The 18,330-nt window shown below is 38.9% G+C and overlaps 2 protein-coding genes across 6 annotated transcripts; one reads left to right on the plus strand and one right to left on the minus strand.

Annotated features, from left to right (window-relative positions):
• The first annotated feature begins 729 nt into the window (after positions 1 to 729).
• tubd1 (tubulin, delta 1) lies at positions 730 to 3,471 on the plus strand. 4 transcript variants are annotated; one of them, XM_069669065.1, is made up of 8 exons: positions 730 to 880; positions 974 to 1,121; positions 1,441 to 1,657; positions 1,743 to 1,974; positions 2,158 to 2,383; positions 2,485 to 2,567; positions 2,841 to 3,024; positions 3,349 to 3,471. In XM_069669065.1, the coding sequence occupies exons 1-8, from the start codon at positions 730 to 732 to the stop codon at positions 3,452 to 3,454; spliced, it is 1,347 nt and encodes a 448-aa protein (XP_069525166.1). In that variant the 3' UTR covers positions 3,455 to 3,471. The 4 variants fall into 4 exon arrangements, with proteins under 4 accessions (XP_069525166.1, XP_069525167.1, XP_069525168.1 ...); XM_069669066.1 differs by having other exon boundaries at positions 2,158 to 2,322; positions 2,439 to 2,567; XM_069669067.1 differs by lacking the exon at positions 2,841 to 3,024 and having other exon boundaries at positions 2,485 to 2,575; positions 3,344 to 3,471.
• A 1,132-nt stretch (positions 3,472 to 4,603) lies between these two features.
• Positions 4,604 to 18,135, minus strand: vmp1 (vacuole membrane protein 1). Of its 2 annotated transcripts, none has more exons than XM_069668371.1 (12): positions 18,127 to 18,135; positions 17,460 to 17,567; positions 16,989 to 17,121; positions 16,636 to 16,726; positions 15,959 to 16,069; positions 11,547 to 11,714; positions 11,180 to 11,311; positions 9,450 to 9,530; positions 9,134 to 9,250; positions 7,787 to 7,848; positions 6,084 to 6,183; positions 4,604 to 5,641 (listed from the first exon to the last, which is right to left on the minus strand). In XM_069668371.1, exons 2-12 carry the CDS (start codon positions 17,536 to 17,538, stop codon positions 5,498 to 5,500), a joined length of 1,218 nt encoding a protein of 405 aa, XP_069524472.1. In that variant the 5' UTR covers positions 17,539 to 17,567; positions 18,127 to 18,135; the 3' UTR covers positions 4,604 to 5,497. The 2 variants fall into 2 exon arrangements, with proteins under 2 accessions (XP_069524472.1, XP_069524473.1); XM_069668372.1 differs by having other exon boundaries at positions 17,460 to 17,631; positions 18,127 to 18,133.
• Between the last annotated feature and the right edge of the window lie 195 nt (positions 18,136 to 18,330).

Here is an 18,330-nt window from a genome sequence, read left to right on the forward strand (position 1 = left end):
ACGTTGTGTTTTTTGTCATCAAATAACAGCGCATACTTTATTACTTACCCCCCCCCAAAATACCTTTGATCTTTAACAACACTACTTTATGCATAAATATTAAAGTGCATTTAAACATTAATTTACATACATTCCTATTGTATACTAGGACTGATATATGATTGTGCTTAACGGACTCTGTTTTGTTGTAAAAAAACAAATCAAAACATTTTTGACAAAAGCAAAGCTTAACTTACGTTTGTGAAAGCTGTTATGTTTTTGATGTTATTTTAAGTTAATTGTCTATATTTGAATCGAAAACATTATAATAAAAATAGAAAACAACATAACTACAACAAACGTTAATCCTAGCCTTCTCTGCTTACTTACCAATGCTACTGCTACAACTACTACTACTACTACTAATAATAATAATAATAATGATAATAATAATAATAATAATAATAATAATGATAATAATGATAATAAAAGGCTAAAATTGTGTCATGTACTATGAATTCAACACGTCTGAATAGGAGTTTTATTTTGAAAGCTTGTGGCCGGAAATGCCGTTCTAATTTCTAGTGGCGGCAAACAGGCATCGCATTACAGCAACACTGTTAACAACACACAGTCATGAAACTGCCCTCTCATAGCGTGGATTTAGCGTTGGATGTAAGATTGTGTGTTTTCATACAGTTATCAGACAGGAACTTCCCATAAAGTTCTCATCCATTACATGAGTGAAACATGTCTGTAGTCACTGTTCAGCTCGGTCAGTGCGGTAACCAGGTGGGTCACGAGCTGTTTGACATTATCTGCAGTGATGCTCAGGAGCGACAGAGGAGGGTGTACAGCACAGCCAGCTGCGAGCGATTTTTCCACCAAACTGCACATGGAGGTAAGACCATTGTTCCCCTTTTCTGGATTTACTAGGTTTCTGTCTGTATTTTACACCCATTTACCTTTTTATGTTCTCCTGTCTGTTGACCAGAGCTTGTTGCCAGGGCTGTGCTGGTTGATATGGAGCCCAAAGTGATCAACCAGAGTATATGCAAGGCTGCAAAATCTGGCAGGTGGAGGTATGGAGAAACTTCACACTTCAGCCAGAAGCAGGGCTCTGGAAACAACTGGGCTAATGGGTAAGAACATTGAATGTCGTTTGTTTTAGTACTAGGAGCATTAGGGTAAAGCAAATGTCAGTCAGCTCCTTCAGTAATCATGTCAAACCCATCCCTTTCAAGGTTCACTTACTTGCTTTTTTCTGTAGCCTCCTAACATGCTTTATCAACGATTGGTTGCTCAGTTATCATGGGGCTGAACCTAATGACCTGCAAACTCAATAGCTGTTATGATGAAATTCATATCGCTTTTAGGACTAATTCTCCTTGTATTTTAAGTTTCGACTCAGTGTTGATTAACCTGTCAATTATCTTTCTTAAAATTTTTTTTAAAAAAAAGGTACTGTGTCCATGGCCCTCGTCACAGAGAAGGGGTGGAGGAGCTGGTGAGACGAGAGGTGGAGCGTTGTGACAAATTGGCTGGGCTCATGGCCATGATGAGTGTTGCAGGGGGAACAGGATCTGGGGTCGGTACCTACATAACTCGCTGTCTCCGTGACATCTATCCCAAGTCCTTCATCCTCAACCACCTCACCTGGCCGTACGGGACTGGGGAGGTACAGAGATTACTGTCAATGGCGGTTGTTTGATGTTAAAAAAATGCGCTTTTAAAAATAATTTCTCCTTGATTTGTCATTACAGGTGATTGTCCAGAATTACAACTCTGTGCTGACGCTGGCTCATCTCTACCAGCTGTCAGATGCCATCCTTGTGCACGAGAACGACACGGTGCACAGGATATGTAGCCAGCTCCTCAACATCAAACACATCTCCTTCAGTGATGTCAACAGGGTCATTGCTCATCAGCTGGGCAGCATCTTGCAGCCCACACTCACAACTGACTCCCATGGAATCTACAGCAGAAATCCTCTGGGTGAGACAGGCCAAGACACAAATACAAACACACTGCAGGTTCCCACATAACCTGTATTTCCTGAAATATCACTGAATATTACTTGATTATATATATATATTTTTTAAAAAGAGGCTTTACAGGAAGATAAAGTAGTTTCAAGCTATTTCAATTTATTCTAATTCCCTAACGTTTGTGTTGCAGGTGAGTTGGTGAGCGCCCTTGCTTGCCACCCAGAGTACAAGCTGCTCAGTGTGAGCACTATCCCTCAGATGCTGAGCTCCTCCATAGCCTACAGCACGTTCAGCTGGCCAGGCCTGCTCAAACATCTGCGACAGATGCTTATCTCCAACAGCAAGATGGAGGAAGGCAAGTTATCTCAAAATCATATTTATGCACAGCAGTTTAGTTTATTGAAACATAGTAAAATGTTTATAACTTATTTTTGGTTAAAAATAATGAGGATATGTCTTTGTGTCTGTCAGGAATAGATTGGCAGGTGCATCTACCTGCAGAATCCGAGCGGACCAGGAGTCTCACAGGACCCAGCTTTAACACCTCTCTGGCCAACTTGCTCATACTGAGAGGGAAAGACGTCTACAGTGCAGAGACAGGTGGGAGAACTCGTTGAACTATTTAGATTTGAATTTGAATCTAATTGGCTTAACTCAGAAATAATGTCTATTCTATTACTAATTGATTAAACCTGATAATTTCATGACAGTCACGAAATTGATCATGTTTAAGGATTTTAAACATCCAAGTACAGGCTGGTGTGATGCATGTAACACAGAGGATGCCTTCCAATAGCATCAATTTTTTAGTTTAGAATATTTTCATTTGTGAGATATTGCAGAATGGAGTTGTGAATCATGTCCGGTTCACAGGTAGCTTTGAGGACCCAGCCTTATACACCTCCTGGCTTTCATCAGAAGAAGCTTTAAATGTGTGGAAATCCCCAGTGCCATTTAATAAGTATGAAAAATCTGCTACACTGGTCAGTAACAGTCAGGCTCTGCTCAGACCCCTGGATAACATGGTGGGAAAAGCGTGGAATATGTTTGCATCCAGGTGAGTTACTCGCATTACTCTACTCTACTCATTAGAACTTTTTAAAATCCCAATGAGATTAATTGTTCAACAGCTGAAGTAAAAAGTATGTGGAGTGCAAATATATAACAAGCTAAATCCACACAATGTCAGAAATGTAAAGGTTACAAGTAAGTGTTATACAAATACATTAAGAAATCCTTAAATAAGCCTTTTAATAAAAGATAGCTCTGTACAATGTGACAATTGTGCAAAGAAGTGCTCTGTCAATTATAATACGTATAAACACAGTTAAGTATTTGTTTATTCTGTCTTTTTCCTTCCCCATTTTGTTCTCTGTTACAGGGCCTACATCCATCAGTACATTAAATTTGGGATCACAGAGGAGGACTTTCTGGACAGCTTTACATCTCTTGAGCAGGTCATCTCAAGCTACCGTCAACTGTGCTAGCAAGACAAAAAACCTTGTATGGGGAATGCATCACCCTGCTTTTATACTTTATGTTTGACACAAGAATACAATCAGTTGGATGTTGAGGATGCTTGGAAAAAAAAGTTACAAAAAAAAAAAAAATATATATATATATAGATATAGATATAGTTTGCTTTAACAGTATTCTTTTTGATTAACTGATGGCAAATTTAAATTTTTAGGTTTCAATTTTAAGCGACAAGTACCGAGTCATGTTCTGTACATTAAAGTATCACTTGTGCATGGATATAATTAGATTTTCTTTATCAAGTAATATATTATGGACTTCAATAATATTTTATGGACCACCGAGTGGGTCAACCAGGTGCGGAACATAATAAAATGCTACTTCAGGCGAGTTAAAAAAATGAGTGTATGGCTAATCAAGTGTGTTCAAATATATGAAATTGCAGCTCTGCACAAAGAAAGGAACAACTACATCAATTAAAAAGTCTAATCACTTTATTTATCATTTATTCAACATAGTATATTGAGAATTGGCATGATGGGCATTACATCAGTGTCGCTAATGACGGGTTGTTGTATTCACAAAAGGAGCAGTAAAAGTGCAGTCTCCATATGATCCAAATAGCATTAATGAAATGTTGTAAACCCACAACTTCAGCCAGCCTACAGACAGCTGTTGCCGTGCAAATTAAACAGCCAACACCAGTCTGATAAGCTAGCTGATGGGGTGGGAAAGTGGTGCCGAGGACACTGCTGAAAAAAACAGAATGGAACCTCTTTCCATAAAGCTGAAGTCCATCCGAATCTGCCAAGTGTGTTTCCTGCAGGACTCATCCCGAACACAGTCAGGATTTGGGAGTCAGGAAGTTTGTCAGTTTTAAAAGTCTGAAGAGGAAGAATGTTCAATTAAAAAACAGCAAAAGGCAAATTTAGCTACGGCTGTAAAGCAAATCTTCCTTTCAGATAACAATTGGTAAAATGAAAAATATAAGAGTGTTAGTCTGTTTACTTACCTCAGATATGATCTTGTCAAAGAGAAAATTAAGGATCAAATTTGTTGTGATAAAAAACTGTAAATATGACAAGATCACCACAGTAGTTCCAACATTTAAAGGTTTAAGCTTGTCCTACAAGTGGCTACAAAAATGACAAAACAAGTGCCATGATTTACACATTTTATATATGATCCGATCCAAGGTTCAACCTAAATGTACAGAATAGAAATGGGACTAGTTAGCTGAAAGTACAATGTCACTTTACAAATGATATCTTTTTTTTGTTGTTGTTTTGGTTCAAGTCAACTCATGTCCACACAGACCATTAGCATAGAAACACATCTGCGCATACTGTCAAAAAGTTAAGATATTTACACAATGTGCAAACCATCAATACCACACTGTTTTAAGTTGATATTGCTTTTTTTCTCCATTTTAAACCAACAATTCCAGAAAAAAAAAAGAAAACTAAACTTGTTACTGTTTAACAGGACAAAAACATGAGGAAAGTTAAACCCTGAAAAGAAAGACCATCCGCAGCAGTGATCTTGGCAGCTCACTGCACAAACAAGTCAAGATCCATCCATACATAAATGGTACAAAATTAAATAAAAATCAAGTTTATAAGTCAAGAACTATATTCAAGGGAGGCCAGACCCTCCCGTCTTGCATAAGGCATAGAATCTGATGGGCACTGCAGGAACTCAGCAGTTACCACCAAACCGCTGCTTTACTTCTGAGGTCAATGAATGGGTTAATTTAACGTTAAAGTAACATGTTAAGATCAAAAATAGAACCAATCACACTACACACACCTACAGAGTGAGATGAGAGGAAGAACTACAAAACCTGAAGAAGAGGGACAAACAGTAAATACATACATCCTCAAAAGCACACACACCAACAAATAGTGCCTGGTTTTTTCAAGCGCTCAGCCTCTGAGAATGGATGGGGGGTGAGGTTTGCTGTTAAGTTGTGAGTGGCTGGGGCTGAGTGGAGGGCTCTCAGCAGCAGCAGCAGGAAACAGTCACTTGGATGTTTGTACCCCTTTGTGTCGCCATCACTTGGTTTTCTCCTCCGAGTGCCTCTGCTGCTGCAGGCGTTTGGCGTAGCTCTGAGCCATGGAGTTGATAATGGAAATGACAAAGTAGCAGACCATGACTAGCACCACCTTCTCAAACACCCACGACAGCCAGTTTTCATCCTGGAAAACCAAAATGAAGGTGGAAATGATTAATTTCCATCATACATGTATACATCACAGTTAATACACTGATATTTTGGGTAGAACAACAACAATATGACGTGACAACAGCAAAATTTAAAGATTTTAGATTGTCACAAATATATAAGTATCCTCACATATGTGTAAATGTTTGTTATGTGGTTTGGCTACATTAAAAAAATCTAACCATTATGTACCTGCTGTATTTTTATGCTCTGAGTGTAGCATGAATTTATATACAGTCTGGTTAAGGATACAGCACTTGATCTAATCAAAATATTCCAGTGTATCATTCTAAGTTTAAAGAAAGACAAAAAAGCAGAGATGCATTTCGTTGGAATTCTGAACACATAAGTAGATCAATAAAGCTCACATTTCTGAGACATAATGGTTAAAAGGTAAAATAATGTATAGTTCTTACAGCTGGTGCACTTCCTCCAGCATGGTGCAGTTTGTTCCTCTGTGCTTCCAGGTACTGACTGAAGGGCTTCTTGAGTGCTGGTCCCACTTTGGGCACAGACCTGACATAGCAGCCCCGCATTTATCCGTACAGAATGGCAAAGAAAAGAGACAAGTAGACAGAGGATTAATTCACTTACCCAATAAGAAAGCTTCCTTACCATGGAGCCACATATTGAAGCTACAGCCTCTCCACACTTGTTCCTTAAAAGACCCAAAAGTGCAGCTCATGAAGGCTTCTCTTTCCCTGAACACTACTCCAGGTCCTCCCTGATTCAACACTCAACAGGCATCCTTGCAACAGCTGCTGTAGGCCCCATCCTACATGTGGGCCCCCTCTTGAAGCTTCCATCTCTTCTTCTTAGCACTGTGAGCAGGAGCAGGCAGCAGGAAGGAATGAAGCAGAAACTCCTCAGCCCTCCTTTTATACTGCTTGGCTCTCTATAGGAGCCTGTGTCAGCCCTTCAATCAGGAAGTGAGTCGACATGATGTCATCAGCTTTACCACCATTACTCCCTTCTGTGTGGAAAGATATCTAATCAGGGCGTGCTCATGTCCTTATTAGGAAATGTAGATTAGCTCACCAGGGGGGCTATCATAATGGATACCATTCTGTCAATTCACCTCATTTTAAGGCATTGATGTTGTAGTTGTACCATTTGGTCAGCAGTGCTACAGTTCAGCTGGATCTCAACATGATGCGAAACTTATCATTATCAAGAAAAGAAATGTACTCTAGGTGGCTGATACCAAGACACCGCCTTCCCACTGCATGCATTAAACTGTCCCTGGTGAAGACATACATTGGGTAGATTAGACTTTATAAGGCTTAACAAAAGAAAGGGAGACAATTTATCAAACAAACACCAGAGAGGAAATTGGCAATTGCTAAATTTCAAATAAATCTAACTAGTTTTGACTGACTTCCTTGTGTGCTTGCCTATACAAGGGAGCTCTCTTACACAAACAGCAACTGCTCAAAAACATCCTGTATCAGCGCTGTTTGCACATATCAGAGCGAGTCACCGAGATCATCTGAATTTCATGGGAAAGAACCTTGATTTTTATTCTAAATGAGAGAGAAACATGACACTCAGTATGACCACAGAATCAGGGCCAAATATGGAGTTGTAAAGTTCCTACCTGGACTTGGAATTTGTGTAACCACTAAGTCTTACTAAACTCTTTGCACATTGTGCTTAATGGCAATTAATGACTTTACTTGCAATAAATACCATTAATAGCATATCTTTCCATCTAAAATATATTTAGTTTAGATACTTGGGATATTACCTCTACTTCCAATAAATATGACATGAGTTAAACATAAAAGTTTATTTTACTTTGTCTATGATTGCGTTTCCCGCCCAACAGGGGCAACTCTCTCAGTCAGAGCTGAACTTGTGAGTCAGATCAACATGTTCAGATTGGACTTCACATGCAGAAATGGGTTGAGTATGTGTGTGTGTGGGTGGGGGCCATTGTGAGGGTAAAATGCTAAATGCATGCAAGTACATCCGTGCAGTGAAAACATTAATTCATACAGGGCTCTCAATCAGTGCTCAAAATGCATCTGAATGATGCAGTCTCTCTCGCTCTTCTACACACACACACGCACACACACACACACACACACACACACACACACACAAGAATGTAACTTACCCAATTAGTGACACCATTTGCTCCACTATGTGCTTGCTGAAGGTGATGATCACAAATAGTTTCTGTAGAAAACAAGGCAGAAATGATCAAGCTTTAGATTACAGTATTTTCTGTTTGAATGCAGACAAATAAAACAAACACACAAAACTTTACACAGAATTTTCCACATGTTTTAGTGTTTTATAGGATACCCGAAGAAATATAAATTAAGGAATAAATAATTGACAAAACAACAAAGTTTCTCTAAGAAACCAATACATATAAAAGAGTACGACACAAACATATATTTCGATTGTTAATTTTGGTGGCACAGCTGTCACAAATTGAGGCCACATCTGCTACCATCCACAGACACACTAATTACAAAACTCAAACCTGCCACTGAGCTACATTTTGGGCAGCAAGGGGCTTTGTGTGGTTTGCAAAGCAGCAAAGTGGGGGAGCAAAACCGCAATATTTGTCTCCGGTCCTGAAACTGATCAGGTTTAAAAAGCATGACACATGCCCCCCTGGACAAAATTAGACAGGATATGATACGTGATGTCCAAGAGGTTTAAGGTACAAAAAAGAAAAAAGAAAAACACACACACAAAAAGTCCCCCCTGCAGCTTCTTACCGTCTACTCAATTTCCGTCTTTCACGTCTACCTTGTCATGTCCACTCTATATCCTCCATAAACCTTTGTCTGAAAGATCTCACAGTGAGATCACTGGCTGGTACCAACAAGAGATGAATAGGTTTAGTTTGTTAAGACACTGAGCGACTCACCCAAAGACAGACAGCCTTTCTTAGTAGGTTTATATTAGTCACTGGTGTGGCAGACTAAACAATACACTCCGTAATTAAAACGTTTTTTGATCCAGTGAAGTTTTCAAAATTCAAACGGCTGTTAAAAACTTCCTAGAAGCTTTCCTCCTTTCATCTGGAGTCGGTTTTTATGGTTTGGAGGCATTCCAAAGCTAAAACCAGAATAAGGAATCCCCAGAGAACACCGTCAGAAAGAGTTAACAAGCAATTAGAAGTTTCTCACATTCACTCATGATTTGAGCACTAGGTCTGGTCTTAGCTCTCTGAGGTTGTGGGGATTGTTCAAAATGAATCAGTCAGCAGGTCATACCATTTTTCATCTTAAGTGTGGATTTTCTGACATGCATCATTACAGCGTGGACAGAGAATTGTGATGACATGAAACAAAAGATGTGTCATATTTAAAGCTAAGCTGCTGTGACTTTAGTACAAGACTGAATGGTTCGCATTAAAAATAGAATACGTGGGGTTACTAGCAGTAAACTGGCCCTTTGCTAATTTAGAACTCCCTTGTAAAGAGCTTTATGTTGAACTACCAACCTGTATATGCATCTTGATGATGGCTTTACCAATTAGAGTTGCTCCAAAGAACGTCCAGAATGGAACCAGAAAATGACCGCAAGTTATACCAGCCAGGTCAAAGAGAGGATTAGGGATCTGAAACATACAATTCAGACAGTATTACAATTTCAGTCTTAACCTTGTTACAGGTTATTTTATTTTCATTTTTTATCCATGATACAAATGTTTGTTAAAACGAGTAAAGGCATCTTGAATGCAACAACAATCCTTGAACATGTATTCATAAAAATAGTGAGGACATTTTAAACAACATCAAGTAAATCAACAAACTTACAGAGGCACAAGCCAAGATCCCAAAGAATCCCACTTTCTGCACCATATGCTGGACTCCAAGTTTGGCTCTTGTGACAAAATCCTGCAAACAGAATTGATACAATTTTATAGACATACTTTTACTTTCATAACCCCTGTTTCGTAAAACCTTCTATACCAAACTGCAACACATCTTAAAAGCCATGGGTTGTCTCATATCACGCCTTTATTCTTTGCTCTAAATAACCACGCTGGACTTCTCACAGATGTGTGGGTTTTTAACCAAACAAAAATGTCTTCAATGTTATTATAAGAAACAAGGCTTTAGTGAGAGTACTGTGGTAGAATACCTGCTATTTCTGCGCACTCAAACATTTTTTGGGGGGTATTGATGAATTTGGTGGCATTTAACTAAAAACTGTGTGGTGCAAAAGTGCCGGGGATCTTTTTGATCCAATCTCCATCTTTGTGGGGTGAAAAGTCTGTGGTTTCATACTAGAGATCACAGCTGAGGCAGGAGGAAGATTAAGTGGCTGTTTCAAGAGCTGGCTTCTCATCAAAGTCAAACTTTGGAAGCATTTTTTAATCTCAGTTTGGTCTTCATCCAAAAAATCAAATTCACATTTGTATTCATCTTTCAACTTTTAGTTTTTTGGAGGCAATATTGGTGCATATTTTTGTATTCAGAATCTTGTTTTCTTTATGTAGATGTGACACAAGTCCTTTAAGTCCAATGTAACCTATGCCACTAAAAGGTTAAAATCACTGACATACAGTTATTTATTCATAATAATAATTTGAAACATCTAAGTTATTAAATCCTTGCATGATTTGCATTTAGTTATTTTCTCTTTTTGTCTACTCTGTTAGTCTTCTTCTCTTCCAATTTTTGTCCTGAATTAAAAGTACTGATTATAGAATATGTTATCTTAATAAACAATGTACACATAATGTGTGACATTCATTCCCATGAACCATGTGTTCCTCTTAATAAATGTGCTTCTGACTGGTCTGTTTAATAGTTGCTTAGAAAACCTGTGACAAATGCCCATGTGGACACATCCTGAATACATCCTCATGATAAAAGACATGTGATGCGAATTTGCACCCCCTTAGCCCATCCAGCTGAGAACCAGTGAAGTGAGAATAGGTGATGGAGACAATGTACAAAGTTTCTCAGATTTCGGTTTGGCTGACTCAGCATCTGATCTCAGTTGTCTCCAGTCATGTGAACTTGGTTCCTGAAAGAACTGTCTGTCATTCAAATTAGAGGCCGGTGAGAAGAGAGAAGTAGGGAGGAAAGGAGGGAAGCAGAGAGAGCAAAGCCTGAGGGATGATTAAAGGGGGAGCTGTGCTCAGGGTGACTCACCCACGAACAGACAGATTTACTGGAAGCGTAAGGAGGGAGGGGCTTCACTGAAGTCACATGTTACTTTAAGACCAATCACTGGAAAGTAACTCCATCGTCAGTTGAGCATTATGAAGATTAGGCCAAAACAGATACAATCATATCGTACTGGGTGGGTTTGCATAGTGTGAACACCCACACTCGGATAAAAACTTTTTATTTAAACTTTTCAAAATAATGTAAGAGTGAAAAATTCTGGCTAAATGTTGTGCTAAATATGAAACGAAAATCACATCTGAAATAGACAATGATTCTTAAATCACATAGTGTATAATAAGTACTATTTGAAATGACAAAGCAAACAGTGCTCATTACATATGTGTACAAGTGTGTAAAACTCTGACCTGAGCGCCCTCGGCCTGCTCCAGCATCTCCTCAAACTCCTCATAGTCTTCATCATCTGGATCAGCTCCTGACTGACGAGCCGCTCTCGCCATGAAATATGGAGGAAGCTCTCCAATTGCAGTGCCTGCCCCCTACACCAACAACATTTACACGTTTCATGTCAGCTTATTAATTACTCATACTAGTCACTTTAACACAGCCGTTTGAAGTCGGGACTGATACGCCTCTGATACAGAAGCAAAATGGTATAAAGTTGGTGTAAAGTTGCTGCGTATAAGATACAGGAGAAGGTTAAGTAAGCATTATAACAATTTGCCCTGGCTTAAGCACGTTAAAATAAGAGAGTCCTTATCTAATAGTACTCACCCACATGCATGCCTCCAAGCGGACCTTTGACATTATTGAGAAGAGGGAGATGCTTCCCTCTGCCCCTCCACCTTGGGGACAGACAATCTGGTCTGGGTATGGAGGCTCTGGAAAGTCAGTGGAGCCGCACTCGTATGCTGCAAGGGTAACTGACGCTATGTGAGGACCCTAATGGAGAGATAGAACAGATTGGCAGGATGAGGTGCTTTCATTACATACTGGCACATGACATTCAACAATCTTAGCCATTTTAAATGGAGAAAGCTTTAAATATTGCTCGTACTGCAGTTCAGTATTTACATTCACTTATTTTACCAGCTTATTAGACCCATCTATCTCAACTTAAGCAGTCCATTGCAACTGTCCCGCAACAGTCCTCTGTTCATGAAGGTTTTAATGTCTAGATGTTGAACTTTTTAGAGAAATGTTGATTTAACCTCTTGATCATTTGAAAGGTTGCAGTTTATGGCGCTTGAGTTGTACTGGAAAGAGAGGCTTTTTTATTCTTTAGTCTACCCTTATTGAATTGAACAGATAATTACAAACAGTTCTCAGTATAATGCAATACTAACTAACCACTTAATACACAGTTCATGTGCCCACAGGTACAGACCAACACTAACAGTAGCTGAGTCATGCAGTATCTTTGACAGGTTGGTATGTCATCATTTATCATTGTAAAGATGTGTAGTTAGGCCAAGGCACCTGGCCACTGAACAGTTGGCCCACCTGTGACTACAACAGCTACTCTATTAGGCCTTCTTAAGGTGATCTAGGCAACACTGACATTAGATTGACAGCACACTATTAGTCTGTGTTGACTACAGCTTCTCCCCCATGGTATCCCTCCAGCTCACTCTGAGTAAGAGCACACAGGAGACTCCTCTCTATCACACAACAAAGTATGTTTCAAACAAAACTACATTAGTTACAGGCATTACTTTGGGACACAAGTCAATGTTAACAAAAAAGATGTGACTCAAACCAAACTTTGATACTTTAATCAGACGAGCGTTACAGTGGCCCTGCAGTAAACTTCTTTGTTTACAAGCGCAACAAGACAGAACTCTTTGCATTCAGGGCAGATAAAGTCTTTTCTTAGTTACCATTAGGAAAGTATGTAAATGAAAAAGATCATGTTGATTTAGGTGAAGGTGAAAGAGAGTGCTAAGGACCTTTCAAACCAACATATCAACGTGTCTGATGGAACAAACAACCCACTGATAACTTTTTTATTTTTTAAAGCTCTACCAGTAAAAATTCCATGCGTGTAAAGGTTATCGGGAAGGTCATGCTACATGGTTGATCCCCTGAGCAGCCTGAATGAGCTCAACACAAGACATTTTTACCTGTAGGAGGCTCAACAAGGAAGTTATTGGGTGTTGTTGCAATGTATTACCACAAACATAACAATTTATTGTCTTAGGTCCATTTTTAAATACAGTGTCTTATTACCACAAAATATAATGTTCATGATTCTGACTGTCAATAAGTTATTACTGTTACCATTATCTGGAACCATTAATTTGTTATAATACAAAATTCAAGACAAAGAGGTTAGTATAGTAATATTCCAAATATCTTCTTTACCACAAACATGAGTGGAGGAAAAAGTGTGTGTATGAGAGGTGGGTTGGTTAACACTATCTCATATCATCAGACAGAGAAAACTGCAGGACGATTTAAATAACTGCGGCTCACTTCTAGAAATCAAGAAGTGAAAGCAACAATATAAGAACATGCCTTTTCTCTTACTTAAACCAATATCATAACTACAATCCAGCACTTAGATGCTCGTCAGTGATCTCCAAAGCATCATGATGAATCATAAGATCATACTGGTGAGTGAATCCCCTTTCCCATGAGCATGGTGATCTCATCCTCTCTATGGGGCTATCTATTAATGCTTCAGGGTTGAGGTAGTCACAGCATAACTCTGCTGGTGGGACATGTGGTTTCTCCTTCAAAATTAACACCGGGATTTTCCTGTCTATGGCTGACATAAAGACTACATAGGCTGTAGTGATAGGAGCTGTTGCACTGTGTTCATGAAAAGGCATTAATGCAGAGGGAAACAGGGAAGCAGAGAGCTTACATCATGTGACCAATAATGTAAACAAGCCTTGGACTTAAAAATCTGTTAAAAATCTCGAGATGGTCACAGGAGCGTAGGGATGCTGTGAGGTGCTCTGATAGGGATATTGGGTGATCGATTGAATTTTGGTCAATTAATATTGTAAAGTGAATTAATATTCAAGTCTCCATGAGGTAGCTTCTTTTTAAAAAAGAAGTATCCCACCTACAGATTGCATAAATGAGACGGAGTATGGGTTTACCCAAGTGCCCAAACAAAATCATTTCTTACTGTAATTTGAAGCCAAAAAAGACAAACTGTCTCTATTGCAACAGTAAAATATCATCAATGTAACAAGTAAACAAGAAAAACTGTTTTAACAGGTGTGATATTGGTCCATTTGGGTTAGACAAGATGACAGCGGCTACTGATAGAAAGAAATCTCCCTCACACAGAGAGGGGAGAGAGGATGAGGTCACGCCTTCTAAGTCTAATGATACACATATAGACCCAAGTACACAGACATACACAACATACAGTCTAAATTGGCTCTACCATTGTTTTATTGTTGGGCACATTATATAAAGTAACAGCAGACTACCAGACAGCAGAGGACAGTGAAACTTATCAAACAAAAACTTGAAGAGCTGTAATACATTAATGGGAGTTCACATCTTACGAAAAACAGGAAGGTCATGGTAAGTTGTTTTCCCATTATTTCATTGTAATGGAAACAGCTGAGTCAGCTGGCCCACATCTGCACATGTTCTACAGAACAGAAGCCACATCATCAGCCGAAAGTGGACTATATTGCAGTATTTCTTCCTCTCTTTCATTTTGCTAAATTCTCCTTTTTTCAAACCACAACCATGATAAATGACACACATTTTGGTTACTCAGTCCTGCAGTAATTCTGGGACTGCTTGGGAAGGAAAAACTAGACTTTACTGTTGGTTGGCCTTTGACAGACGGGTGACAAAATGGAACAAGTTTGGAGAAGCAGAAGACAGTGAATATGACAACTGAAAATTACGCCATCCTCTGGCAGCTTCACGTATGGACACACAAGAGATTTAAAGAAATGCTATGAACTTTTATGAGTTTAATGTTATTTATAAAGGTATCAAAGAATATTGCTTATGGTGTATTAGCAAGAATTTACAAACTGTATATTCTAGACTAGTTTAAAGTTACAAGTTTCTCATTACAGCCATGATCATTTTCACAGTTAAAGTTTTAATCTCAAAGTTCTCAGTTTTGTTCTATATGGCAGCACCTTTGACGATAAAAGGAATTACGGGCGCATACGTGCCAATTTAACCAGATGCCTATGGTTGGCATCCTTAGTCATGGTTGTAACTCTTGAGTTTCCTTGCTGACGGTCGCTTTCCATTTTAGACTGTTTGCCTTTATCTGAGTGTCAAAATTGCTGCACTTATTTTTGGAGTTGTATCTGTTGTCAGAAATCATTTCTTTGTTTGTTCAGCCATAGTAGATTACTGTTTACTTGCAAAACTTGCAGAGACCAGAAAAGCAGCCGCTTAGCTCCACCTACCCTCTCTGGCAGACCAACCACTGCTAGGTGATGGAAAGCACGTCACTAACTAGGCGCCCTTTGTGATTTTTTCCACGAATGTCGCCACAGACACTCAGTCCGTAATAATATTATATACTGCAAATGCAAAGGCTTTCATCAGGGCCATAGGCTCAATCACCATTGTGGTATCTCATTCGGCCATAGATAGTGACTTAACAGACATTTATTTACAAGAAAATTTGAGATTATCACTTTAAGATATCCGTCCCATGTGGGGCAGCTGAGGCTGTTTTCCCCCAAAAAATAACGTAGTAACTGGTGCCACCATGACAACAGCATGAGGATTATCAGATCTGAATGTAGTTGAAAGGGAGATTTGCAAGCATTTGTTGTGGTTGGCTTGTATAGACCCACTATATTGCGTGTATTTACAGTGTGAACTGACAGAGATTTCCAGCTACGTCTTCAGGTAGTTCAATTACACACTGCTCATTCAAGGAGGAATGGGTGAATGTGACATGTAGTGTAAAAGCAGCTTTGAGTGGTCGCAAAGACTAGAAAAGCGCTATATAAGTACCGTCCATCCATTAACCATTACTTAATGGAGCGTTTGCCATGTTGCTTATTTTAAAATAGAATATTTCTTCCAGCTCCAGGTGCTCTTAAAGTGATGTGGATTTCCTTTAGTGGAATATGTGTATGTTTAAAAATGTTGCCTGTGCATTTCAAAGATTTTTATTCCCACTGGGACTAATAATGACATGACATGTAACCTTTTGCCAAAAAAAAGTGTTTTCTTACCAGATAGAGGAGGAAGGTGTGCAGGCCAGTCCCGAGGCCTACTGAGGACAGGATCCCAAGGCCTACCCAGTAGGCACACCATAGGAACCTCTTCTCCAGGTAATCAACGTACTTCATTGAGGAAAGTCAACAGATAAGTGAACAAAGCACACTCAGTGAATTCCCTTTTATAAAGTCAATTTTTGCACTCTTTCACTGTCTGTTTAGGACAGATTTGTGCTTGAATCATACTTAACAAAACTTATTTAAGAGGTCTTTCTTGGTTGAAACTTTCTTAATCAAGTTTCACTTTTTTTGCAGGAAAATTCAGTTTGCATTTGTTTCATTTCCATCTTCTTGTATACTCTTAATTACCTGCAGTGGGTTAAATAAATGAATGATTGCATGCGTACATAATCGATAAATGTGTAAATTCTACACGAGTGGTGATGCTCAAACTGAACTATAACAGACTACAGCACAGAGGGATTTGTAAACAAAACTTTCAACTGACTGACTGCATGATCAAGGGTTGCTTGACAACAGTGCAAATCTCATTATCACCCAAGTTAAGCTTATTCTGAGAGTTATGTAAGGTGACTAAAGAGTGACTTATCATTAACCTTTAAACAGGTTAGAGATTGAGCAATGGCGCTGATTATTAACAACACTAAAAAAGCAAATCAGTAGAGCCTTACTTGTTGGTGTGCTCCCTCGGTGGAGTAGGCAATGGAGAACAGAGAACATAACACCAAAACTAAGAACACCGCACCTCGTCGTTGCCAGAGCCTGACAGGAAGGCAAAAAAAAATTGATAATGACACAAGTGCCAAACATATAAACTAAAAAGAAAAAGTTTATATTTTCTTATGTCTGTTTAATTTGAATAAACTCTTGCTTCTGAGGAACAGCGATATTACTTTTACTAAAAATGTTTAGGTCAAAGGGTATGTGTGGTTTACCAACTAGTAAGCAAAACAGGGTCACAAGTAAAAATAAAAAAGTAATGCATAGACAAAGATACACAAGCAAAACCTGTTGAAATTCTTACTTAAACGTCAACTCCTTAAGCTTGATGAGGGTCTCCAGGAGGAAATAATGTAGTGTGGTGACAGGCCTCCTCCATACCACCAGAGACAGGCGATCCTCCTTATCTTTCTGACGCCTCTCTCTTACTGAGGAGTCTGGACAATAAACAGAATTGCAATCAACTTCATATACTGTAAAACTTATATCTGCAGAAATAGTTTCATCAAGTTGAATTGGTAATGCTAAATACATGATACACGTCACATCAACATCAAGAGTGGTCTATTAAAGGCAAAGTTGTTTGCCCTTTTAAGAACGAAAGTAAGTTCGTGATGAACCAGCTTGAGTTATGACATGTTTAAACCTTATGGCGGCAGTTATCATTCTGTGTCATCAGAGATTACACAACCCTTACTTTACTGGGACACTTCATTCATGACTGCTAACTTCTCATTAATGTGTGTTTTAAAAGTTGATGTTGACAACAACTAACCTGTAGACTTGCCATTCTGTCTGTCTTTAGCTCCTGCACGTTTCTGAGGCTGTTCACAGCTTGCTCCATTGGCTGCCATGTCAATCAAGGTGTCGCAGGTTAGGCAGTCTAAGTGAAAAGAAAATGACGGTGATGGTGAGTGTCGGTGTCCTTTCCGACGTTGTTTCCCTTCCTACTGGCCAAGAGAAATATGACAGACACTGTTGGGCTCAGGCCGTTCCTGATATCCATATCAGACGTTCTTAGGCAATATCATAGCAGGCTGTCAATTCTTCAAAAAGCCGGCTGACAATCTAATCACATGGTTATTTCAAAGAGAAAATATCATATCAAGCAAAAGGGCCAAGGGTTTAATATTACTGATTGGCTCCCGACAATAACGTATACAGTTAACTGAAAAAACCGTCGTTATGTAGTTAGGTCAATCTGTAACAAGATATGATACCAAATACGTGCACATCATCCTCCAAATGCTAACCGGTTAGCCAACATGCTAAAGGAAGTCTCTACATGAAAGTAAGGGTTTTAAAAACAATAACGAGGGGCCCTATACGTGGGGTTGTGTGTAAAACGCTCATTTTTGTTGTACTTTTCTAGAAATTAGAAAATATACTCAATACGGAGGGGAAACAAGTCGATGTTTGTTAAAATCAAATGATAGTCGTACCTCTTTCCTGTCCTCTTCACCCGGAAACAATCGTTGGACGTGTCAAAGTAAAAACTGCGTTTCCGTTTAGCTGTTATTAATTTTCTTAGATCAAGTTTGTTATTGACTTCGTGTGAAAAATGTATCATGTGTTTAAAATTGGAAGCAAGATATAACACAAATATATCATTGTCTTACTCAAAGATCAAATTCATATTGTTCGAT

The sequence above is a fragment of the Semicossyphus pulcher genome, unplaced genomic scaffold (genome assembly GCF_022749685.1).
Source record: "Semicossyphus pulcher isolate SPU_LCO1_2020_fin unplaced genomic scaffold, fSemPul1.0.p SCAF_19, whole genome shotgun sequence".
NCBI lineage: Eukaryota > Metazoa > Chordata > Actinopteri > Labriformes > Labridae > Semicossyphus > Semicossyphus pulcher.